Source organism: Mesocricetus auratus, unplaced genomic scaffold (genome assembly GCF_017639785.1).
Source record: "Mesocricetus auratus isolate SY011 unplaced genomic scaffold, BCM_Maur_2.0 Super-Scaffold_6730, whole genome shotgun sequence".
Classification (NCBI taxonomy): Eukaryota; Metazoa; Chordata; class Mammalia; order Rodentia; family Cricetidae; genus Mesocricetus; species Mesocricetus auratus.
Genome location: NW_024429184.1, coordinates 17,315,965 through 17,342,240, shown reverse-complemented (window position 1 = coordinate 17,342,240; position 26,276 = coordinate 17,315,965). Strand labels below are relative to the sequence as shown.

Genomic DNA, 26,276 nt, shown 5'->3' with positions numbered 1-26,276 from the left:
AAAAAAAACAAAAAACAAAAAACAAAAACAAGAACAAAAAACCAAAAACTAATGAAAAACCCAAAGCACCAAACCACTAACCAACCAAAGAAAAGCCCCACCTTTTGGATTTCTGCACAGCTTCCTCCTAGTAACTGCCCGAGCCACATGCACTACACAGGAAAGCTTCCACAGTGGGGGAATCAAAAGACCAAACAAGGAAACGGAGGGTGGAAGTTAGTGTAAATCTGCATTTTTGGGAGAAAGTTAGTTGTCATTAACTCCACAGTCCAGCATAGTTTCCATGGAGCCCAGAAGGGAGGGGACCTCCTGCCACAAAGAGCTTCGTTCCGGACGAGTCGTAGCAGTGGGTGTAAACAGCATTGGGGAAGAAGTCAATGTCCGAAAAGTAATTCCTCCAGGTTTCATCATGGTTCTGTGGGAAGAGAAGGAGACCGTTAGCATCAGTAGCAGAGAGCAGGCAGGACAGAATGCCTTCCGGTCTCTGCCTGAGGAAGGCTCCATACCTACCACCTGATGTCACAGGACTATGACATTGTGTCATTTTCCCAACTAAACAGGGTAAAGAATTATTTCACTGAAAGCAAGTCTTCACCTTCAGCTTTTCAGAAGCAAACTTGTCAATGACAACTCACTGGCAGCAACAACAGAAGTTCCTTACCCTTCCTGCTGTTGTCACTTGGAGAAAATCTTAAGGCACCAGCATATTTTAAGGTGTCTTTCACTTTTGTGTTGCAATCCTCCTTCAGTTTATAGAATACTGAGATTACAAGCATTTACCACCACTGCCAACCTCTTTCTCCCCAAAGGACAAGTCAGGGGAGAGCTTTTCTTTGCTCTAAGGAATGTCAGCAGCAAGAAAGTGAGAGAGGAGGGCGAGCCGAGGGAAGACAGTTTCCCTCCCTGTCAAGCAACCATTATCTCAGGTTGGAGCTTACTTACCAGCCAGCCCTTGCCAGTAGTTAGTTTCAGATTCTCCCCTGTGAGCCTGGGCTTGGACCCATAACAAGCTGAGAGCCTCTCTTCCAGAAATCTCTGCGCTCGGATGTCATAGAAGAGCAGGGAGCCCTGCCCTGTGCCCACAGTGATAATGTGTTCATAGAAGCTCACTGATCGGATTCCTGAGAGAGAAAAGCACATAGCAATCACAGGGATAGTACAACCCAGACACCAGACAGAACTATGCCAATGGCTACACAGAGCTCATGGTGACTAACAGGACTCTCTGCTAGTAAGCCAGATTACTGTTTTCTGAAATTCTCTGTGTGTCACAGCCTTGAGTAGCACTGGAGTCATTGTTCATAGCTATCAGTTATTGTCCATCACACGTTACTTACACTGCAGCTCACTAGTCTCTTCATATTACCAGCATGGCCCTACAGGAAGTATTTGGTGCTATGTTTTTTATGGCAAGTTACCAACTACTTTGGATTAAAGGGAAATACATCTAGCCGGGCGTTGGTGGCGCACGCCTTTAATCCCAGCACTTGGGAGGCAGAGGCAGGCGGATCTCTGTGAGTTCGAGGCCAGCCTGGTCTACAGAGCGAGTTCCAGGACAGCCTCCAAAGCCACAGAGAAACCCTGTCTCGAAAAAAAAAAAAAAAAAAAAAAAAAAAAGGGAAATACATCTGCTGCATCTATAGATTAAGTAAATACATGGGATACATGTGTCTCTCTTGGCATCTGTGTGGAGCTAGGGACCTTTGTGAACTAGGATTTCCTTATGTAAGCTACCTCCATTATTAGTAACCAAACCCTTTAAAAGCTAGGAATGGCAGATCTCTGTGAGGTGAGACCGCCCTGGTCTACAAGAGCTAGTTCCAGAACAGCCTCAAAAGTCACAGAGAAAACCTGTCTCAAAAAACCAAAAAACAAACAACAAAAAAGTACTGAGCATAGGTGCTTGCTTCGGTAGCACGTATACTAAAATTGGAACCACACAGAGATTAGCGTGGCCTCTGCATAAGGATGAGATGCAAATTCATGAAGCGTTCAATATTACAAAACAAAACAAAAAACTGGCCATGGTGGTGTTTTCCTTTAATTCCAGTACAGGGGAGGAGGAGGGCAACAGACCTCTGTGAATTCAAGGCCAGCCTAGTCGACAGAGCAAACTCCAGGCTAGCCAAGGATGCTAGTGAGACCTTGTCTCAAAAACAAAGCAATATAACAATAATGATATAATAAATAAAACTTTTCATTGCACACCATCCCAGCTAAATCTTTGTTGTTATTGTTTGTTTTCGAGACAGGGTTTCTCTGTGGCTTTGGAGGCTGTCCTGGAACTCACTTTGTAGACCAGGCTGGCCTCGAACTCACAGAGATCCGCCTGCCTCTGCCTCCCGAGTGCTGGGATTAAAGGCATGCGCCACCAATGCCCGGCCTAAATTTATACATCTTAACTACTTAAAAATAAGTCTTTGACTTCCAATTAGCATCATGGTACCCACCTTCCCCAACAATAAACAGAAAAACAAAAACAGCTTTTGTAGCATCTACACAGAAATAACACTATTTGGAAAAGAGGCTAAATTGTTCCTTTTTCCCACTGTTTCTTTTTGTTTGTTATTTGTTTTTCAAAACAGTTTCTCTATGCAGCCCTGGCTGTTCTGGAACTCACTTTGTAGACCAGGCTGTCCTAGTGCTCAAGCAGTTTTGCCTGATTTTGCCTCCTAAATGCTGGGAATAAACAGGTCCACCGGGGCTGGAGAAATGGCTCAGCAGTTAAGAGAATTGGCTACTCTCCCAGACGACCCGTGTTGAATTCCCAGCACTCACAAGATTGCTCCAAACTGTCTATAACTCCAGTTCCAGAGGATCCAAGACTCTTACAAAGATACACATGCAGCCAGGCGGTGGTGGCGCACGCCTTTAATCCCAGCACTCGGGAGGCAGAGGCAGGCGGATCTCTGTGAGTTCGAGGCCAGGCTGGACCGACAGCCTCCAAAACAATAGAGAGAAACCCTGTCTCGTAAAAACCAAAAAAAAAAAAAGATACACATGCAGTCAAAACATCAATGCACATAAAAAAAGTGTGCACCACCTCTTTGGTTTCTACGTGTGTAAATATGTGCATATGAGTGCTGCTGGCCATGGAAGCCAGAAGAGGGTGACAGATCCCCTGGAAGAACAGTAAGTAGTCTTTTTTTTTTTTTCTTTGGTTTTTTTCGAGACAGGGTTTCTCTGTATTGTTTTGGAGGCTGTCCTGGAACTCGCTCTGTAGACCAGGCTGGCCTCGAACTCACAGAGATCCACCTGCCTCTGCCTCCCGAGTGCTGGGATTAAAGGCGTGCGCCACCAACGCCCGGCCAGTAAGTAGTCTTAATCATCTGCTTTCCACGGATTCTTGGTGAGAGGAAGAGTTCTTAGAAAAAAGTATTTGAATCCTTAATGTAGTACCAGCACAAGTCTCTTCCACTAAACAAAGTGAGTGATGGCTTAGAATACGCTATGTGAATAGAAGCTGGGGTCTATTGATACAGCTCAGAAGCAGAGGAGTTCAAACAAGCACAGAGCCCTGAGTTTACTCCCCAGCAACAATCCAGTGTTAGGTGCTGAGACCTTGCACCCACTGATCAGAACTAAAACAAGTACTTTCTTCAGCTTCTTGAGGTGAAGCTGTCTGCCCCTTACTACGTATTTATCATCACATCCAAAAGTGACCTCATAGTCTTCTAACTCCTCCCCCAGTGTCCGCTCAGTACATAAGGATTTTATCTCCTCACAGTGGATCTACCAAAGGTTTCTGCAGCCTGGACATTATGTTGCCTCAAGCATGTAATTAAGTTCCTCTCTTCTGTCACCAGATGCTTCTACAAGCTACACACTGTTCTTGTTTGGAAGCCAAAGAAGAAACAAAAGGTGAAAACCCTTTTGTTTTGTAATGTAGCAGTAAGCCTGAAGGAGCACACAGGGACTTACCACTGCCTCGCTCCCTGGAGCAGACAGACTTGACGTTGGATGATGGCTGCCGTGGATCCAAGAATGAGACATGTGCTTGAGAGCCCACAGCATACACTGACCATTCACTACCATACGCCAGACACACATTCTCTCGGCAATATGGCAATTTGGTGGAAAAGAGCTGAAAGAGACACATCCGTAACCAGCATAAAATGGGCACTCTTGTGCTCCTCCCTCTGTGGCTTCCGTCACACATGAATTACCTACCTAAGCCAGGGACAGGACAAAGGAAATGAAGTAACTTCTGGGTCAGGGAAAAGGTAAGGCTGGAACTGAATAATCAGAATGCCAGGAAAAGCCAAGAGCTGTAGTTTCTCGCCAGGAACAAGTCCAGGGCACTAAAGACTAAGTCTCACCCTGTTCATTCTACAAGATGACCACCACTCCTTGTTGCTCTTCAGATAAGGACTCATTTCTAACTACCTTCAGCCAATTTCCCAAAGAAATGAGAATTGTACACCAGAGACAGTATACTGCCTAGGACTGACTCTATCCTAGCTAATCTGAGTCAGCTTGCATCTTTGACCCTGTGAACTAGCAGTCTCTGCCTGCTATCTATAAGACACTATGTAGGGCTGCTGTGATATAATGGAACTATCCATTCCCAGAGCTTTGCTTTCTCTTTAGAAGAAGCTAGTCACAGCTGGGCGGTGTTGGTACATGCCTTTAATCCCAGCACTCGGGAGGCAGAGGCAGGCGGATCTCTGTGAGTTCGAGGCTGGGCTGGACCGACAGCCTCCAAAAACAAAACAGAGAAACCCTGTCTCGTAAAACAAAAAACAAAAAACAAAAAAAAAAAAAAAAGAAAAAGCTAGTCACAGATATAACTACAAGCAGCACAGACAAGACATGGGCTAATGACCCACATATACACTTTATTGTACCAAAAAGTTGCTAGCAGGTATTATTGATAAATCTATTTTCTCCTAAGTTATGTTATTGCAATCTTGGGTCTTTTTTAAAGAGACTTTCGTGTCTGTGACTCTAGCACTGAAGGCTGAGAGAGAACCCCGAGTTTGAGACAAGCCAGGGCTACCTAATGAGATAATCTTTTAAGAAAGAAAAACAAAACAAACAAACAAAAAAACACATTTAAATGCTGGGTGGTGGTATCACAAGCCTTTAATCCCAGTACTTGGGAGGCAGAGGCAGGCGGATCTCTGAGTTCGGGGCCAGTCTGGTCTACAGACTGAGTTCCAGGACAGCCAGGGCTACGCAGAGAAACCCTGTCTTAAAACATAATAAAGTCCTTTTCTTGCTTAAGCATGGTAGTAGCTTTCAGTTTTTCCAGTCTTTGAGAGGTATTTTACAAGGGAGAAGATCCCAATTTTAAGACCAGACTGGGCTACATTAGAGATCATGTTTCAAAAACAAACATAAAAGATACGCAGATTTTTCCTCAAGAGAAGGAAGATTTACAACTTCCTGTACTATGCAATTCTATTCCCAGACCTTGGGATAATGATGTTTTGGACAAATCCAACAGGACTCTGGGAGAATGACAGTGTCTAAACCTATGATAAATTATACAAAACTACTAAGTCATGTTCACACCTTAGACAATGTATTTTCAGCCTTCCAGAGATGAAAGTAGCCATCCAGTGATACTGCTCCCAACTCCTACAAAAGCAAAGAAAAGGAAGTTATAATATGATGTGCAGCAAACTAAAGTACCAGAACACACAGGGGAAGTCAGGCAGTGGTGGCGCATGCCTTTAATCCCAGCACTTGGGAGGCAGAGGCAGGCGGATCTTTGAGTTCAGGGCCAGCCTGGTCTACAGAGTGAGTTCCAGGACAGTCAGAGCTGTTACAGAGAGAAACCCTGCCTCAAAAACAACAACAACAACAACAACAAAAACAAACAACAACAAAAACCATGCAGGGGAAGAACTCGAGGGATGGGTTCTCTTGTCCTCCACTTCTAACCCAGTCATCAAGGATGCTTTCACCTCACCCCACAGACTACAGCGGGCAGTGTATTCAATTCCACAAAACAAGTGTAGCCTCTATCAATCACATGGACACACATCTGTGGGTGAAAATGTCCTTCCTATGTCACTGAGTACCCTGACATCCTTAAGACTGTCAGAGCAGAGCTCAAAGTGAAAGGCTGTTTTTCTCATTCCCAATGTGGGAGCTGTGGGTGCAGAGAGGAACCACTTTCTGGAACCATCTTTCAAATCATGGTACATACACCCATGCGACATGTGCAGGCCACACATACACACCCATGCACAGGTGCAGGCCACACACACACACACACACACATGCACACATGCAGGCCACACACACACACACACACCCATGCACATGTGCAGACCACACACACACCAATGCACAGGTGCAGGCCACAAATACACACCCAATGCACATGTGCAGGCCACACACACACACACCTATGCACATGTGCAGGCCACACACACACACACCCATGCACATGTACAGACCACACACACACCCATGCACAGGTGTAGGCCACACACACACCCATGCACAGGTGCAGGCCACACACACACACACACACACCCATGCACATGTGCAGGCCACACACACACCCATGCACATGTGCAGGCCACACACACACCCATGCACATGTGCAGACCACACACACACACACACACCCATGCACAGGTGCAGGCCACACACACACACACACACCCATGCACAGGTGTAGGCCACACACATACACACCCATGCACAGGTGTAGGCCACACACATACACACCCATGCACAGGTGCAGGCCACACACACACACACACACCCATGCACATGTGCAGGCCACACACACACACACACACACACCCATGCACAGGTGTAGGCCACACACACACACACACACACACACCCATGCACAGGTGCAGGCCACACACACACACACACACCCATGCACAGGTGTAGGCCACACACACACACACCCATGCACAGGTGCAGGCCACACACACACACACACACCCATGCACAGGTGCAGGCCACACACACACACACACACACACACACCCATGCACAGGTGCAGGCCACACACACCCATGCACACATGCAGGCCACACACACACACCCATGCACATGTGCAGGCCATATACACACCCATGCACAAGTGCAGGGCCACACATATACACCCATGCACATGTGCAGGCCACACCCACCCACCCAGGCACAGGTGCAGGCCACACACACACACCCCCATGCACATGTGCAGGCCACACACACCCACCCAGGCACAGGTGCAGGCCACACACACACCCATGTGCAGGTGCAGGCCACACACACCCATGCACATGTGCAGGCCACACACACACACACACCCATGCACATGTGCAGGCAAAACACTCATACACATAAATAAAATATTTTACACAATAAATCAGATTGGGGCCTTTTTCAGATTTTGCAGAAGCCTGTCTGCTTTCTGGGCTCTGGGTCTAGTCTTAGATCCTGCTTACAACCTCACTGTTAGGAGACCTGGCAGTGATTTAGGTGACACTCAGTGGCAAGTGTGGGATAAAGGAAGCAGGGGAAAACGAGAGTCTTAAAAACAAGTGATGGCTTTCAGAGGTATGAAAATCGAATCCAAAACGAGCACATAAAAAGGCACATGCAAATGAGGCAGTGTCAGGTTAGAGTGTCTCAGGAAAGATGAACCAGCCACAAACATGGTCTACCCAAACAAACACAGCAGAGACAGAGCCCAAGCTTCACAGCCCATTAGAATTTCTTACCAGTCTCTAAAGAGTGTCCTGTGAGTTTAAAGCAACATCACGCAGCAAGCAGTGCCTTGGAGGAGAAAGGATCCCCCAAAATAAAGTCAGTAAGTCTGAGATCCCTTGCTGAGTTCATACCTTGTTCTTGTTGTTGAAGGCTAAAGCCCGCACCTTGCAGTTGTCTGGGTTTGTGTCCTCCTTGGGGATATCCTTTAAGGCCTTGTGGGTGATGTGAGCGTACACCGGGACTGGTGACACATTATGTCTTGCATCGCTTTTGGTCAATACATCATCTGTCACCTCCCAGAGTCCCATAGAACCATCCCGTGAGCCTGCAGCATAGGAGATTCACAGGTGTCAAATAATCTTAACCCTCTATGAGAAAACCCACAGAAGACTACACAGGCCCTTACTTTTCAACACACTGCCTGGCACTGAAGCTTGGCTGCATGGTCCACCCGGTGTATTAGTAGCTTTGTTTTTTTGTTTTTTAAGACAGTGTTTCTCTGTGTAGCCCTGGCTGTCCTGGAACTCACATGGTAGACCAGGCTGGCCTCCAACTCACCGAGATCTGCCTACCACCTGTGTGCACCACCATTGTCACCTGGCTGGTATACGGTAAGACCGATCTCTCTCTGTAACCTAGGCTGGCCTTAAACTTGTAGCATTACTCTTTCCTCAGCTTCCTGAGTGCCGGGATTACAAGCAAGGGCCATCATACTCAATTCAGATTTCTTCATCTAGACTTCTCTCTCTAGAAATGTCTCTTTATTCAATTTTAGGGAGGTCCATGAGCCAATTTAAAGAGATCCGCCTGCCTCTGCCTCCCTGAGTGCTGGAACTAAAGGCATGCACCACCACACCTGGTCAAGAATGAATTTTTAGTGCTGGAGACATAACTTGAGAGCACTTGTCTAGCATGCAGGGAAGTTCTAGACTCAATCCCCAGAATCATAGAAAACCTAGTATCATGGTATATTCCTATGATCTAAGCCCTCAGGATGTGGAGACAATTGGATCAGGTGTTCAAGGTCATCTTTAGCTACACAGTGAGTTTGAGGTAAGCATGGACTATATGAGACCACCTCAGGTTTTTAAAGAAAGAAGAAAAGGAAAAAAGACGGCTGGATTCTTTTGTCGTTTCTTTTAGATTTTATGCTCATTGGTGTTTTACCTACATGTATGTATGTGCAAGATGTCAGAAGCCCTGGAACTGAAGCGACAGGCAGGTGTGAGCCACCATGTGGTTGCTGGGAATTGAACTCAGGACCTCTGGAAGAGCAGCCAGTGCTCTTAATCTCTGAGTCATCTCTCCAGCCCCGAGATGGCTGTTTTTTGTGCTGGAAATGTAACTTGAGTTCTGTTCATCTGTCTATCTATACTTATTTATGTATATTATTTATTTTCAATAAAGGCAGGGTCTCACTCTGACCCCCTAGCTCTCCTGGGCCTCTCTGTATAGAATGAGCTAGCTTCAAACACACAATGATCTGTCTGTCTCTGCCCCAGGAGTGCTGGGATTCAAGGTGTGCCCCATTATGCTAAATTTAATTTTAAATGCCATATGCCAAAGAAACCCATTAATTCAGCCGGGTGGTAGTGGTGTACACCTTTAATCCCAGCACTTGGGAGGCAAAGCTAGGCAGATCTCTGTGAGTTGGAGGCCAGCCTGGTATATAAAGTGAGATCCAGGCCAACCTCCAAAGCTGCAGAGAAACCCTGTCTCAAAAAAACCAAAACAAGCAAACAAAAAACCCATTAACTCTTCTCCTTAGCAAACAATAATGAACAAGACGTTTTCTTTTCTTTATCACACTGCCCCGTGCTGAGTTCATTCCCAGGGCCTCACACATTCAAAGAAACCTTGTCTTTGAACCTATCCCTGATTGTTTAACAAAATAAAATGATGTCATCTGTGGCACCACTGAACATTAGAAACAATTCACAACATTGAAACCCATATTTATTCACTTACGTTTCTGTTCTCTCACTCTTCTCTATCACTTCATGTTTTTCTAAGATTTATTTAATTTTATATATGAGTCCTTTATCTACATGTATGCCTGTATACCAGAAGAGGGTACTGGATCCCATTACAGAGGGTTGTGAACCATCATGTGGATACTAGGAATTGAACTCAGGTCTTCTGGAAGAGTAGTCCATGCTCTTAACCACTGAGCCATCTCTCCAGCCCTATTTTCCTATTTTTTAATTTTTTTTGGGGAGGGGTTTCGAGACAGGGTTTCTCTGTATTGTTTTAGAGGCTGTCCTGGAACTCACTCTGTAGACCAGGCTGGCCTCGAACTCACAGAGATCCACCTGCCTCTGCCTCCCGAGTGCTGGATTAATTTTAAAAATTAAGGTGAAATGATTGAGGAAAACACAAAGTCCCTTAACCTGGTCATAGTACATTATACCCATAGTATCACCAGAGAAGAGGCTTAGGCGAGGGACTGCTGCAAGCTCAAGACCTGTCTATATCACATGAGTTCTCTACCAGCCTTGGCTACAATGTGAGACTCTCTAGCCCTCAAATAAAAAGTGGTGGTGAAGGGGTGACGTAGGAGAGTCTGAGAAATATAGCTGAGTGGTAAGGGTACCCAATCAGTATACCCAAGGTCTTAATTTCAACCTAATACCACCTAAACAAATGAATAAATAAAAGTAAGAAAAGATAAGGTACCCTGGTCCCCATTATAGTTAGTTGGTTACTTTATATCATACTACTATAGTTTTTGTTTGGTTGATTTTTGGTTTTTTGAGACAGGGTTTCTCTGTGGCTTTGGAGGCTGTCCTGGAGCTCACTCTGTAGACCAGCCTGGCCTCAAACTCACAGAGATCCACCTGTTTCTGCCTCCCCAGTGCTGGGATTAAAGGTAGGAGCCACCACCACCCAGCCACACTACTATAATTTTTAAACTTCCTCTGTTTTTTGTTTGTTTGTTTGTTTGTTTGTTTTTGAGGCAGGGTTTCTCTGTATTGCTTTGGAGGTTGTCCTGGAACTCGCTCTGTAGAACAGGCTGGGCCTCGAACTCAGAGATCTACCTGCCTCTGCCTCCCGAGTGCTGGGATTAAAGGCATGCGTCACCAACGCCTAGCTTTAAACTTCCTCTTTGCCACACCAAATCTTCTTAAAGGAGGGCAACCTTACCAGACACTGCCATTGTATCGTTGATCCATGCAATGGAAAAGATCCAGTCCTTGTGTCCATCCTTAGAAGGGTACGTGACATGTACAGAGAGGAAAACACAAAAACAACAAAAAAAGATTCGTGATATAAGGATCATAATGATTTTTGAAAAGCATAGAGGTTTGACTAAAAACACTATGTTTTTAGTCAAGTACAGAAGCATGGTTGCATATGCTTATAATTTAGGAAGTTCAGACAGAGGATTCCAAATTCCAGGACAGCATGAGCTGTCTATGGGGATCCTGCCACAAAACAAAACAGGGCCGACAATAGCTCAGCAAGTAAAGGTGCTGGCTGTCAAGTCTGATGACCTGAGTTTGATCCCCAAAAACCCACATGAAGGAAGGGGAGTACTGCATAATTTTTCAATGTCCTCTGACTCCACATGCACACCAACATATGTACCCATACACATATACAAGTAAATGTAAAATAACAACAAGCAAACAAAAACCTGGTCTCTGATGATCTTAACCTGTAGGGTAAGATCCAATAACATCTGGGAGAATCAAAGATAGGTCCTGAGTTCAATTCCCGGCAACCACATGGTGGCTCACAACCACTTTGAATGAGATCTGGTGCCCTCTGCTGGCATGCAGGCAGAAGGCTGTATACACAATAAATAAATAAATAAATAAATAAATTAATTAATTAATTAATTAATTCCAAAAAGGAGCTCACACCTTTAATCCTAACACTGGAGAGGCAGAGGCACGAGGATCCCAGTGAGTTTGAGACCAGCCTGGTCTATAAAAGGAGTTCCAGGACAGCTAGGGCTAAATAGAAACCCTGTCTCAGAAAACCAAAACCCAAAAACAAACAAACGAAAACCTCACAGCAACAACGACAACAACAAAATATCCAGAGGACACAGCTTCTAGTCTTCTACCTCAGAGTCTTATCTTCTGCTTGGAACATTCCCATGCAATGCCCATGTTTCCTTCAAATCTCCTTGCTCACATATCTTCCCAATGAGGCTTCCTGAGTCCCCCCGACACAGCACCGTCCCCTCACTTTCCATCCCTCTGCCTGCTGCTACCCTCTACGGTGTATGTCACACATGCTGCTTCACAGGTCACACTCAGCACTATACTAAGGGCGAGCGCTTTATTAATTTTATTCATTGCTATGCTCCTGGAGCCAAAAACAATGCCTGATTGTAGATGGATTGATAAGTTTACTTTCTGACGGCAGTCAGACACATGGACTCTGTGAATTGAAAAACAACCCACCATTAGCCACAGAGATGTGACATCTGTCCCTCCTATCAAACACGTGTCTCTGCTTCTTACCTATGGCCTCCCAATCTCCACTCTGCTCTCTTTCACTCCTCACCCTCATGCCAGGGGAAATCGAGAGAAAACCACCCCTTTCTAGGTTAGGAGAGCATCCATGTTTTAAAACAAGGCTAGTTCTCACGAAGACCAACGGAAAAACTTACATCACCCACACACACAGGATCTAATGTAGGCAGCCGATAGATGGCGAGGCTGTTTGGGTTGTCTCCTCCAGTGGCTAGGAGTGTTCTAGAAGGATTCAGCTCTATTGCATGGATACCACAGCCCTGCTGAGACACACCTCCGGGTTCCCGGTCTTTCAGAATGGGAATCTTGGTGATCTGGCCTGTCTGGACATCTACTACAAAAAGCTGTAAGAGAAAAGAGACACACAAAACATAGTTGCTACTTAATGTGGTCAACACTGGGCACAAACACCCATCTGTTCAATTATCTGTGGAACGTTTAATGAGAGTCTACTATATAGCAGACCCTGGGGATTTTCATTGTTGTTTTCTGTCTTGAAACAAGGTCTCACTATGTAGCTTTAGCGAGTCTGGAACTCACTATGTAGAACAGGTTGGCCCCCAATTAACAGAGATCAGTCTTCTGTCTCCCAAGTACATATACCACCATGCCTAGCATTCATTTATTTTTGGGACAAGGTCTCACAGTATAGCCCGTAGTGGCCTGGAACTCACCGAGACCAATCTGGATCTACCTTCCTCTGCTGAGATTCAAGGCATACACTGCCAAACCCAGCAGGACTCTTGGAGTTATTAATGACATAGCTAAGGCCATTAGTCAATGGAACATGAAATAACATAAAATGATTTAAGATTAAAGTTTAACATTTTATACCAACAGATTAGAAACATTCTGTCTGTGGTCAAACCACTCTGAATTCACCCGCTCTGATCTCATAAGCTAAGCAGGGTTAGTACTTGGATGGGAGATCACCTAGGAATACCAGGTGCTGTAGGCTTAAAAAGAAAGGACAGAGGGAAGAAGGGAGGAAGGGAGGGAGGAAGGAAGGGAGGAAAGAAGGAAGGATTAAATTTTGTCCAAGCTTAACATGGTACTAATTCTCTCCTGTTCTGGGGGGTTCAGCCCAGCGGTGGTGGTCCTCATCTTTAATTCCAGCATTCATGATGCAGAGGCAAGTTGATCTCTGTAGGTCAGCCTGATCTACAGAGCAAGTTTCCAGGACGGCCAAGGCTGCACAGAGAAACCCTATCTTGAAAAAAACCAACTCCCCCCCCCCAAAAAAAACCCACCAAAGCAAACGAACAACCACCCACTCTGGGTGGATTGATCAGGTCTGTCTTCACCCTGAGACGCAAACACTTTTACCCACTCAACTTTCTTGCTGGCCCCTCAATCTTTCTTACTGGCACTACAAACACTTGGCACATACCTAGAATCCTAGCACTTTGCAAAGCAGAAGCAGGAGGTCAGACTGGACTACATTAAGAGCCTATCACAGAAACAAGGAACAAGGGCTTAGAGATGTCCCAGTAGTTAACAACACTAGGAACACCAGCTCTTGCAAAGGACCCAAGTTTGGTTCCCACCACCCATGTAAGGTGGCTCACAAACACCTAGAACTACAGCTCTAGGGGGCATTAATTCCTCTGGCCTACATAGGCATCTTCACTAACATGCACATATTTATAAACACACACACACACACACACACACACACACACGTAAAAGAAATCTTAAAATAGTAGTATACAATTATTTTATTCCTTCCATAGGGTATTAGAACGGCTTAAAAACCAATGAAAAACTGAGGTAACATGGAATGCAGAGGGCTCAGAAAAATACAATCTTTTTTTTTTTGGTTTTTCAAAACAGGGTTTCTCTGTGGCTTTGGAGGCTGTCCTGGAACTAGCTCTTGTAGACCAGGCTAGTCTCGAACTCACAGAGATGCACCTGCCTCTGTCTCCCAAGTGCTGGGATTAAAGGAGTGCGCCACCACCGCCTGACTCCGAAAATCAAAATCTTATCTACATCTTCCCCTCACTGTCCTGCCTTTTCACAGGGAAGCCTGAGGATGTGGGTAAAACTGGCAGAGAATTGCTTTCCACGTTTGACACAGGCAGAAGCTTCAGTGCAGATCCCTGTTACACGCTCAGAGTGGGCTATTCCACACTAACTTACTGGGACAGTGCCAGGGACTGGCAGCACATCGAGAGAGGTTTCAGGCTCTGGCTCCCTGAGTCTTCCCTTCTGGGACAGGGGAAGAGCAGGCAAAGGCTGTTACTGAGAAAGACGTAAGATGACGCAATCACCCAGGTGGGGGTGTGAAGACACATAAATACACCCACAGGACAATGGTTTTCAAAGTCACTAGAAACAGTATTCCATTTCTAGAACGGAACCTACTACAGAAAGAAGGCAAATGTATGCCAGTTTCCCAGACACTAAGATAAACTGCATCGGGCCATCCAGATTCCAATGTCCACGTGGTGGAAGGAGGGAATCAAGTCTCACAAATGTTTTCCTCAGAACTCTACACCCACGAATGCAAATAAATAGAGTTCTTGATACTGACATTAAAGAAAAAGTTAAATTATCAGGTAGAAAGGCAGAAGAATTCAGTCTTTGTATCAAACTAAGACAACAAAGAACAAAGCTAAGATCAAGAAACAACAGTGTGTGCCAAGAAGGAGAACAGGCTGTGAGTCACGTGACTCATTGCTGCAAGGAACCACCCAACAAGAACAGCACAAGGAAGGGGTTTCTCTGGCTGCCTGTTCCAAGGTCCTGTCTTACGGTGATGGCAAAGTCATGGCAGGAGCCTGTGGCAGCTGGTCACACTACACCCATGGTCAGGGGACAGAGACGATGCTAGTGCTGCTCACTTTTTTATCCTGTCCTAACCCATGGAGTGGTGCTGCTCACAATTAAAGTAGGTCTTTCCACCTCAATTAACCTAACCTAGATAATCCCTCCCAGTTATGTATCACATATGTATTTGTGCTCATGTTTGCATGTGTGCGCTTGTGCATATACACACAGGTAACACGGCATACCCTTGGAGGTCACAGGACAACCTGCATGAGTTAGCTCTTTCCTTCTTCCAGTGAGTCCCAGGTATTAATAAGTGCCTTTCCCTGCTGAACCATCATGCTGGCGCACCACGGTTCATTTGTGTATGTCTATTCTGGATCTGAACCAGGGCTTCATGGTATTTCTACACATTTGGGGGGAAGGGTGGAGTGTCCTCAGACATTTACACTGTCCAGAGCTAGCCTTGAACATTATATAGACCAGGCTAGCTTTTATTTTGTCTTTTTTTTCTTAAGACAGAGCCTCAGCTAGGTGGCAGTGGTGCACGCCTTTAACCCTTTAATCCTAGCACTTGGGAGGCAGAGGCAGGTGGATCTCTGTGAGTTCTTTAACGCTCTGCCCAGTGCTGAGTTCACACCCAGAGCCAGGGCTACACAGAGAAACCCTGTCTTGAAAAAAACTGGGGGGGGGGGATGGGGTGGTAGACTAGATTGGTCTCGAACTCAGACAGCTGCCTCCCTCTAGCTCCTGAGTGCTGGGATTTTAAGCCTATACCAACAGATTTTAATTTACTGTTTATCTCTTTTTTTTTTGAAGCAAGGTCTCATGTAGCCTCTTAGCCTCAAACTTGCCATTCAGCAGATGACCTTGAACTCCTGATTCTACCTCCCACATGCTAGAAACATAGGTACATGCCACTATTCCCAGCTTTCTAGTTTTTCATGGCTATAAAGTACTTTACTGCATATATAAACTATCATTTAATGAATAAATTCCCTGTTCTTCAACATCTATGCTGTGTCCAAATTTTTATAATATAAATGTAACATGTATATGTATTTGGTGCTTTGGTTTCTGCTTTCTTAACCAGTACCTCATCTGGGAGCACTCATTTGATGAGTAGACAGAAGTTTCCACACCCCATACAGTACTCAAGGTGTGTGTATTGCCAAGGACCAAACTCTGAGCCTCATGGACTTTCCTGAGACACATTCCCACAAACAAGGTATTTTTATACTAATACAATGACAAATACACATTCACATATAATAGAGCAAAATATACAATAATTTGTTTTTCGAGACAAGAGTTTCACTGTGTATCCTTGGCTGTCCTGGAACTAACTCTGTGGACCAGGCTGGCCTTGAATACAGAGATTGGCCTGCCTCCCTGAGCACTAATTAAAGGTGTGCACCACCACTGCCTGGCTTACAGTATTTTTAAGATTATCTTAGAACTCCAAGGCTATTTCACAGTCAGTCTAGGGGTCTTTCAGTGAAAGGTCTGATAAGTATGGTTTAAAGAACCCTGACTATCCAGATAATGTTTCTCAAGAGCAGGAAAAAGCCATTCTGTGCTTCAGGCTCAGGAAGGGAATACTTGATGTCCCAGGACAAATTCTTATTTGTGTAAGCTCCCATTCACTCTCTTTTCATTTTCGTTGCTGGTGTCAGGCATAGTAAGTCCATGTTTGGTCACTGAGCTATATCTCATCCTAATTTCTTCAACCCACTGGGATCCAACAGAAAAATATCCAGCTGCTCGGTGGCACACCTGTGATCTGGTACTGACTGCAATGCCTACCAAAGATCCATCTTGGATCAAGGCTATGAGCACCAAAGGGGTCAGGCAACATGTTTCTTCTCTATTCAGTACCCAGCAGCTGAAACCACAAATAAACTACTCCTGAAATAACGGGCTCAGATCAGATACAATTATACAGATGTTATTTATCAACTGGAAGTACCCGTGTTTACAAGCATCTAAGCATTATAACTGGAGATGTGGAGAAAGAGATTTCTGTCCCTGCAGAGCCGAGGTCTAACATCTCCTGCATTGTGGCACAGTCCTGGACAACAAAGAAACCATCAAAATCCCAAAGGAGGAAAGCTGCCCTAAATACCACTTGTCTCCTTCCTCCTACTCCCCATGACCAGACCCTACCTTAGTTCTTTGCAGTGTTGGGGACGAAACCAGGACTTCATCATGCTAGGCAGAGCTTTTCCGAGCTACATGCCCGGCACACTGGGGAACACAGGAATCTCATTAGTTTCCTTACATACAGAGGATGGCCTAAAAAGAGCAAAGCACTACACTAAACGTCCAAATCTCATCCAAGCCATGCCTTCCAAAAGACCAAAGGCAGCAAGAAACAAGTCTACTGCAGAAACTTAGTGAGTACAGAATAGGGACATTCATGCACACCAAGAGAAATAACTTGCCAACCTGGCAACCCTACACCTAAATATCCTCCCAATAAAATAAAACTGTCTGCTCTAATTCCAGCACTCAGAAAGCAGAGGCAGGTGGATCTCTGTGAGTTCCAGGACAGCCAAGGTTACACAGAGAAACTCTGTCTCAAAATACAAAAACAAAGCAATCAAGATCAAGTTGTCTGACTGGAAGTGGTAGCACATACCTTTAATCCCAACCCCAGGAAGGCAGAAGCAGGAACATCTCTGTGAGTTCTAAACTAGCCTGTTTTATATATCAAGTTCAAGGCTACCCAAGACCACTTACACCCTGTCGCCAAAACAAAAACAAAATTAGTTCTAAAAATAAGGAAGCCACTAATTTTGTAATCGAAGAGGGAAGGAAGAAGGATAATTAGGTTTCTTGCCTAACTATAAAATATGCTCACCTGATTGTACTGCTGTGTTAGCCTGTGGGAGTGGGGGGGGGCATAAAGATACATGCCTGGTGGCAAAGCCCAATACAATTGTTTAAATGTCTGCAGAGGTGCAGTCTGTATCACCCAGGCTTTCTCTTAGAGAACCTCCTTCCTCACCTCCTGAATAGCTGGGATTACAAGCGTGCCACCTTTTTTCCTAGGGGGTGGAGGATATTATACGGGTCTAAATCAGGGCACTGCATTGCACTAGGCAAGCACTTTCTCTTGAGCTGAGCTGTTACCATAACCACCTGTCCCTCCAGAGCCCATCAACTGCACTCAAGTGCTCCATCTACACCCGCACCCTCTCTCCAATGCTGGGAGACTGAAGCTCAGGTTTTGCATTGTACGACCCAGAGTGAGTGTGATGGCGCACGAGCGCGCGCGCACACACACACGCACGCACACACGCGCGCGCGCGGCTGTACACGTGGAGGTCAGAAGACAACACTAGGAAGTTGCTCATCACCTACCTTGTTTCCACTTGCACAGCATGCACTGTACCCACTAGTGACCTCAACAGCCCTTACATTTTATCTGCAGACAGGGTCTCACTAACTTGCCTGGGTTGGCTCAGGCTAACAATGAATTTTTACCTTTTATTTATTTCTTTGTTTGTTTGTTTTTCTTTAAGACAGGGTTTCTCTGTGTATCATTGGCTGTCCTGAAACTCACTCAGTAGGCCAGGCTGGCCTCAAACTCACAGAGATCCACCCGCCTCTGCCTCCCAAGTGCTAGGATTAAAAGCATGTGCCACTATCATCTGGCCTTATTTTTATTATTATTGTTTTCTTTTTTTTATTAATTTATTTCACTCCCAGTTCTCCCTTCCTTCTCTCCTCCCACTCTCCCCTCCCATCTGCTCCTCAGAGGGTAAGGCCTCCCCTATAATGTCTACTAATTATTAATTTCTTAATTTATTTTTATTTTATGTGCATTGGTGTTTTGCCTGCATTTATCTCTGTGGGTGTCAGATGTTGGAGTTACAGACAGCTTCGAGCTACCCTGTGGGTGCTGGGAATTTAATCCAGGTCCTCTGGAAGAGCAGTCAGTGTTCTTAAGCCCTGCGCCATCTCTCCAGCCCCTATTTTTATTTATTTATTTTTTAACAATAGGGTCTAACATCATCTAAATTGGCCTCAGATTTGCTATGTATCCAAGGACTGCCTTGAATTACAGATGTTCCTGTCTCTCTCTACTAATACTGGCATTACAAATGTGCAATACCATATATAGTTTTAGAAGTGCTCAGGAGGCAGAGGCCAGCCTGGTCTACAGATTGAGTTCTAGGACAGGCTCCAAAGCTGCAGAGAAACCCTGTCTCGTAAAATAAAAAGTACAAAGAGAAGTGCTGGGAATCAAGGTCAGTGCTTCCTGCTGATAGGAAGGCACATGATCTAGCCCTAAACTTTTCACAAAAGCAGGCAAGTGTTCTTAACCACTAAGCCATCTCTAGCCCTGCTGACCAAAAACTTTTCATCTTCTTCCCTCAGTCAGTCTCTGAGGTAGTTGAGATTATAGGCCAGCACAGCCACGTCTGGCCAATAAACCCTGCTCTAAAAGGATGTATCCCACTATTGCACACGCCTTCAATCTCAGCACTCAGGAGGCAGAGGCAGGCAGAGCTCTGAGTTCAAGACCAGCCTCATCTACCTAGCAAGTTCCAAGCTACCCATGGCTACACAATGAAATCCAGTCTCAAAAACATTAACAACATGCGCGCACACGCGCGCGCCCACAAACACACACACACACACACAAGGGAAAACTACTTGTACTATTTGTTGCATGTGTCTCAGTGACTTCCATGTTATGCTTTTATGATTTTGGTTACTCTGAGCAGATAATCTCAAAAATCATTACTATTACAGCCACTTTCTCAGTCCTGATGCTTAAACCATCCTACCTCCAAAACTGGCTGCAGCAACTAATTTGTATACTTCATGACCATTTGTGAACTCAGCAGTGTATCTATGACCATGACTTTAGAAGACGTCGAGAAAGAAAAGCAGCCTGAACCGCACAGCTGGCCTGACATCTGGCTTGGTGTTCATCAGCATCAGAACAAGCTGTCCTCTACCCATCAAACATGACTACTGTCAGAGCCACAGCAGATTAGCCGGTGGGGGAGAGCGCCTGCTTCAGCATTACCAGCTATAGCTTTACCTTCCTTCTAGACAAGATTAGAAGGAACTCACCTTTCACTTCCCAACAGTATCCCATCCGGAGCAGAGTATTTCCTTAAGATTTCCCCCCAAAGCACCTGGCACAAATCCTTCCCAAGTTCTTTCTGTTACCCCTTAGGGGGAGGCCCTCTCCTGCTACGTACAGATTATCTCTACCTGGAGAAATGATGTTACCTCACTTGTTCTACTACATGGCTCCCTGGTAGTTTTTGGCTAGAGGGCATCATAATGAGAAATGAATTCTGCTCTAACTTAAATCTCTCTGCCAGGTATGGTGTCTAATCCAGAAAGCAGGGGCAGGAGAACCACTTTGAGTTATAAACAACCTCGTCTACAGAGGAGCACGGGCTACATTGGAAAGGAAACCCCAACTCAAAAACTAACTAGCCCCACATGCAGTGACTATGCCAATAATTCCAGTACTTGAGAGCTAGAGCCAGGAGGCAACCCTAACACCACAATAGTTCACAGGTCATCCTAGACCATATGAGATCCTGTCACAAACAAACAAACAGCCACAACATAAACCTTTCTAAATAAACAAAACACCTCTACTGCACATCAGACCCTTCTATTTCAACACCTGCCCTCCCCCCTTCCTGACTGTTGTCTGTGCTCTATTTTCCAGGCTCCTGGTCTGCTCTGCAGTAGTTCTGGCCTTGTAAATACAAGCATTCCCTCCAAGGTTATGCAAATAACTCCTCTTTTAAAGATCAAAGGTCCTTAATCATTTTGTCTCAATAGTGCTCACCTTTGAAAAAAAACTCACAAAAAACAAAAAACATCTTGCCCAGAAAATACACATACAAAATAAATTTTGAAATTTTAAGTAAGTGTTATGGGACTGAAGCCAAAGGAGTCTTTTCATCTGGATTCAGTCCATTCTCTCTCATAGTAAAATTCATGGCAATTCCTCCTGGACTTTTCTCTCCCTGGAGCAGTACCCTAACTACATCGTCCCCATGTCTCTCAAACCCTATAAAGTAAAATCTTAGATGGTCAGGCTTTAAGTCTAGCCCATTCCAACTCTCTTTAGATACCTGAAGCCTGTCATTCTGGAATCAAAATCTCCCTCACAGATCATAGTTTTCTTTTGTTTTCAAACAGGGTCTTACTATGTACCTCTGGCTGGCCTAGAACTCAAGAGATTCACCTGCCTCAGCCTCCCAGATAGTTTGCAACCCTGAACTGGCACACCAGATAATGAACCCCTCAGGAGACCCATGCGCCTCAGCTTCAAGTGCTAGGGTCTCACCCAGCGGGCTTCCAGAGGACTAGCAAACCAGACAATGCTAACAAATGCAATACCCACTTCCAGCCCCCAGATGCTCCACACACACACACACACACACACACACACACACACACACACACGCACGCACGCACGCACGCACGCACGCACGCACGCACGCACGCACACACACAGGCGCAAAGTATCCATACACATAAAAAGGAAAAAAAGAAGTCAGCCAAGTGTGATAGTACCTGCCTATAATCCCAGCAATTATCAGACAGGATTGGGATTTTCAAGGTCATCCTTGGCTATATAGCAAAATATAAGATGCCAACTTGGCCTACATGAGACACTGTCTCAAAACACAACAAAAGAAGACAGTCTACACTACCCCAAGCATGAAGTCATGAAGGTATGGGAAGACAGAAATAGGTATTAGGTCTTAGGGGTCAGGAGTGATTACACACACCTGTGATCCCGGGATTGGGGAGGCAGAAGCAGACACACCTGTGTGAGGTCAAGGCTAGCCCGGTCTACACACTTCCAGGATAGCAAGGGCAAACAGATGAAGTCAAGAGAACAAGCAAAGGGCAGATGAAGTTAGGAGGGTACTGAGCTCAGTAGCCTGAGGACCTGAGTTCCATCCCTAGGGCCTACATAGTAGAAGAGAACCAACACCTATAAACTGACTCCCACACGCTCATTGTGGAAAAGGTGGCACCCACCAACACACATGAAAATCTTAAGAATGAAAGTTGTTTGTTTGGCTGGTTTTGGTTGTTTAAGAGACAGGGTTTCTTTGTGTAACTCTGGCTGTCCTGGAACTCAGAGATCTGCCTGTTCTGCCTCCCGAGTGCTGAGATTAAAGGCCTGGGCTACCACCGTCCGGCTAAAATAGATTTTTAAATTAGGAAAACAGAAAAACAGGTATTAAGAGTAAATTTTTAAAAAAATTATGTATGTCTAAACAGCAGCATGGGCCTGGTGCCCTCACTGGCCAGAAGAGGGCATCAGATCTCCTGGATGTAGAGTTAGATGACTGAGAGCCACATGTGGAGCTGGGAATCAAACCTGTGTGTGCTCTTTACTGCTGAGCCATCTCTTTAGTCCCGAACAAACTCAATTATTAGTTAATATGGTCACCTTCAAAATATTGTCAACAGATTAAAGAAACAGGAGACACTTTTTCTACCCCAAGAGTCAACAATATCAGTTTCCTAAATCACAGGGACACAACGGTAATCAGAAAAAGGAAGTTTTGAACAGACTTGCTACCAGCACCTAGTTTTGAAAGTGTTATGTGAAAACAACCATTAACAGAAGTGAAAATTTGGCCCCAACCACCATAGTATTATTTCCTTCCTCAAAATTAAAGTTTTGCCTATGGTCTTTATAAAGACACTCAAGGTACTTAAATAGTTTGTTTTATATTTGGCAGTAGGTACACATGCCACAGCAAGCATGTGCAATTCAGCCCATAGAAGTTTGTTCTCTTTCCATTTTATTTTTATGTGCATTGCTGTTTTTCCATGGGTGTTGGGTCCCCTGAAATTGCAGTTACATACAGGTGTGAGCTGCCATGTGGATGTTGGGAATTGAACCCAGATCTTCTAGAAGAGTAGTCAGTGTCCTTATCCCCTGAGACATCTCTCCAGACCCATCACATGAGTTTTGAGGGTCAAACTCAGGTTGGCAGGCTTAGTAGCTTTTGCCCACTGAGCACCCAAGATTTTCTTTCTCTTTAAAATATATTATTAGTGTTTGTGTTGTCGGGTGTGGTGTGTCTCTGAGAGTGTGTGCCACAGCAGGCATGTGGCAGTCAGAAAAAAATCAACTTTAAGGAACCGGTTCTCTTCTTCCACCCTTCATGTGGGTTCTGAGGATCAAACTCAGGTCGCAAGGCTTGGGTGGCAAGCATCTTTCCATTGAGCAAGGTCACTGGCCCAAGATTTTCTCGCTGTAGAGTAACCCCAAGCATGTTGTGGTGCAGTCACCATATAACTCACTGCAACATCACCTGTCTATTCACAAGGGAGGAGTTAAAAATGGAGGGGAGGCCCTCACTCTTCCAGCACCCACCATTTCTGTAATGTCTTGCCACTTGTATCCTTCTACTCCAGTCACCCCAAACACTCCCAGATTTGTGTGTAAACCTGGTGCGGGGACACGCTAACCTCTGTAGCATCCAATTTTAGTACACACAATCAGGCAAGCACCACCCACTCTCTTGGTTTTTTTCTCGACTGTAACCATATTGGCTATATAGCCTACTGGTAACATTTCCCTTCCAATTATAACTGCTACTCTCATGTCAAATTTAATTTTCCTCTCTTCTTGACAAATGCTCGTACCCTAAAATATACCACCAGGTCCCATTTCTTGTCCCCCCCCCCTTTTTGTTCAAGACTGGATTTTTTCATGCAGCTGTGGCTGTCCTAGAACTCTCTTTATAGACCAGGCTGGCCTTGAACTCCAGAGATGCACTTTTGCCTCTGCCTCCCAAGTGCTGAGATTAAAGGTGCAGTGGCACTGCTGCCCGCCCCCCCCACCAGTTCTTTCTTTTTGTTTGTTTTTGTTTTCTGAGACAGGGTTTCTCTATGTAACAGTCCTGGTTGTCCTGAACTTGATTTGTAGACCAGGATAGCTTCAAACTCACAGAGATCCACCTGCCTCTGCCTCTCTAGTGCTGAGATTAAAGGTGTGCCACCACCGCCTTGGCTTGTCTTTCTTATAGGAAACTACTCATTTTTTCCTTTTTGTTTCTTCAGAGACAGGGTCGAAGTATACAGTCCTGTCTGGAACTTAAGCAATTCTACTCCCTAGCCGTCCAAGTGCTATGTTTGGATTCTATTACACGGAAAAGATATTTGCCTCATCTACTTTCAGCCAAGTTCCAAACACTTCTGCATGTGTCAAAAGCTGACACACAGCAATTGAGTTGTCACTACCATGTATCCTGAGCATCAATTTCTGTCCTTGCTTTGGGGTCTCTTGCTTAGAAGGCGAGGCTAAAACACCAGAAGCAGAAGCAAACACAGAGCCAGGGCCTGAAGACACCTGCTCATCTGCCGCCATCAGAAGTTGCAGACGTGAGAAGGAGCAGAAAAAGAAGGGGTGAGATCATTAAGGAGGAATGGAGAGTAAGGCGAAGCCGTTCTAAGGAAACGGATGGGGTGCTTCTCCCTGAAGAGCCCAGACCCACACTTGGGTTTGTTCTTTCTCTGTCCTAACACTTCTGCCGAAAACCTCCTAATAAATTCCAAATCTGCTTACGCAAAAGAAATGTAGACAAATGCGGGGGATGCACAGAGAAGAAAGCTCTAGAGAAGGTGAAGCCATGCACCTCAGACCCAGGAGAAAAGAGCCCTCGGGCCACTTACCGTGTTGCATTTTGTACCACACACCACTTGCCTATGATTCAACCACTGAGAAGCAAACACTTTATTAAGGGTCCCAAGGTGAAACTCCCTCTCCTTCAGGAGACTGGGAAGTTGTTGCGCTGCGTAACCATGTAACACTCGAGAGTAGTTGGTTTCACTGTGCAGCCTGACCTCCCGGTTCTTCAGGTAGTACACTAAGGATCTCTTCACTGGGGGGAGTCTTTTCCGCTTGTGCAGTGAGTGATCCCAGCCAAACTGTGGAAAGCAACATCAGAAATCAGATGTTTGGCCACTTCCCTCGGTGACAAGAAATCCCACTGTATTAGAGAATAACAATCAAGAATTCGTCGTCCTTCAGGATTTACACAATCAAAAACGTAACGGAAGATTCACAACCCAGAAAGTATAGCCTAACTCGTCTTGCACTGAAATAAGGTTCTCGCGGGGATGCCTACTTGGAAAATGGGCAAACAGGATGAACGGTTTACTAGACCTTTGAGGAAAGCGGAGGGCTTAGAAACCCTATATATTCAGGTGTCATTGAGAGGGAAGGAAATGAGGTGCAGATTACCGAACCCACCTGGGCTGCATTTCTACCCAGCCCCCTTCTCCCTCTCCGCCTGTGCTCCCCGTAGATCATAAAGGGTATTCAAAGAGCCGGAGTGGGATCCCGGATCTTCCAGGGATGTAGACTCAGTGGCCGCTCATCTGACACCGCGCGACTTGCGCTGCGGGCAGTTTTAGAATTCGAAAAATCAAATACCAACGGGGTGAAAAGAGTAACCAGCGTCGGAAGTCCGACGGGCCCTCCTCTCCAAAGGGGGCAGTAGAGATGACACCTGGAGTTTCTTCTAGGTGTCTAAAAGGACCGGCCCCCAGCTTGGGAGATGGTTTCCTAGATAAGAGACAATCGGGCCACATTCTCGGTGTGCCACTGGGAGGCTGGCTTCGGTCTCCTTCCCAGATTCCCCTTGAACTCAGTTTCCTGCAGGACCGAGGTGGTCCTGGCTTCTCCTCCAGCTCTATTCCTAGCTGCAGACTTTCAGCGGAAGGCGTCATTTTGGAGTTTCCTTTTGGCTCTTCACCCTTCCGGCCCGCCTGCACGTCAGTAAACTGCAGAAGGACCGGCCACGGCTCTACAGTCCCGGACCCCGGCTCTTGTTCCACCCTGGTCCCTGGTTCCCGTCCCCAGCTGGAACTCCCTAAGCCTCTGTTGGGGTTCTGGCCATCGCCCTAGCCTGTAAGCCCTCACCTGCGGGCCCTGAGCGTCGCTCCCGGCTCCAGGCGAGGCAGGCGCTTTCCGCTTCCTGCTAACTGCTTTCCGGGCCATAGTGGGCAGCGCCGCCGTGGCTCCGCAGCCACATGGGGCGGAGGAAGCGAGGGGCGGCAGGGCGACGGGTCATATACCGGGCCCCGGGGCCGCGCGCTTTCCTGCGCCCGGCCCGGAAAATGGCCCGGACCCGGGGCGGCAACTGATCAAAGAAATGCGCGTAAAGGGAAGGAGGAAAAATCCGGGTTGGGAAAGGGAAGGGAAAGAGAAGGTAAAGCAGAATCAAGCAGCTTTCAGACAGCCAGGTCTGGAAAGGACGGCGAGCGGCGAGAACCAAAACACCCCCTCCTACTCGCCCGAACCCCGTCACTCCTGCGCAGCCGCACATC

The 26,276-nt window shown here is 45.8% G+C and overlaps 1 protein-coding gene and 1 non-coding gene across 3 annotated transcripts; one reads left to right on the top strand and one right to left on the bottom strand.

Annotated features, from left to right (window-relative positions):
- Positions 1–210: 210 nt before the first annotated feature.
- Positions 211–26,276, bottom strand: Dcaf12 (DDB1 and CUL4 associated factor 12). 2 transcript variants are annotated; one of them, XM_005078852.4, is made up of 9 exons: positions 25,870–26,276; positions 24,618–24,872; positions 12,293–12,499; positions 10,813–10,873; positions 7,800–7,993; positions 5,518–5,583; positions 3,922–4,084; positions 943–1,121; positions 211–415 (listed from the first exon to the last, which is right to left on the bottom strand). In XM_005078852.4, exons 1-9 carry the CDS (start codon positions 25,945–25,947, stop codon positions 257–259), a joined length of 1,362 nt encoding a protein of 453 aa, XP_005078909.1. In that variant the 5' UTR covers positions 25,948–26,276; the 3' UTR covers positions 211–256. The 2 variants fall into 2 exon arrangements, with proteins under 2 accessions (XP_005078909.1, XP_040595995.1); XM_040740061.1 differs by lacking the exon at positions 25,870–26,276 and adding an exon at positions 25,198–25,343.
- On the top strand, positions 1,900–2,003 carry LOC121139030. Its single transcript, XR_005875889.1, has one exon. It is a non-coding gene; the product is annotated as a U6 spliceosomal RNA (small nuclear RNA).

Bases quoted from the DNA above. Each gene is read 5' to 3' on its own strand.
- Dcaf12 (XM_005078852.4), bottom strand. From the start codon at position 25,947: ATGGCCCGGAAAGCAGTTAGCAGGAAGCGGAAAGCGCCTGCCTCGCCT. The intron at 5,584-7,799 runs GTATGAACTCAG...TTGCTTTTGTAG, and splicing joins CCTTCAACAACAAGAACAAG to GAGTTGGGAGCAGTATCACT. The intron at 4,085-5,517 runs GTGTGAACATGA...TGTCTCTTTCAG, and splicing joins CTGAAAATACATTGTCTAAG to CTCTTTTCCACCAAATTGCC.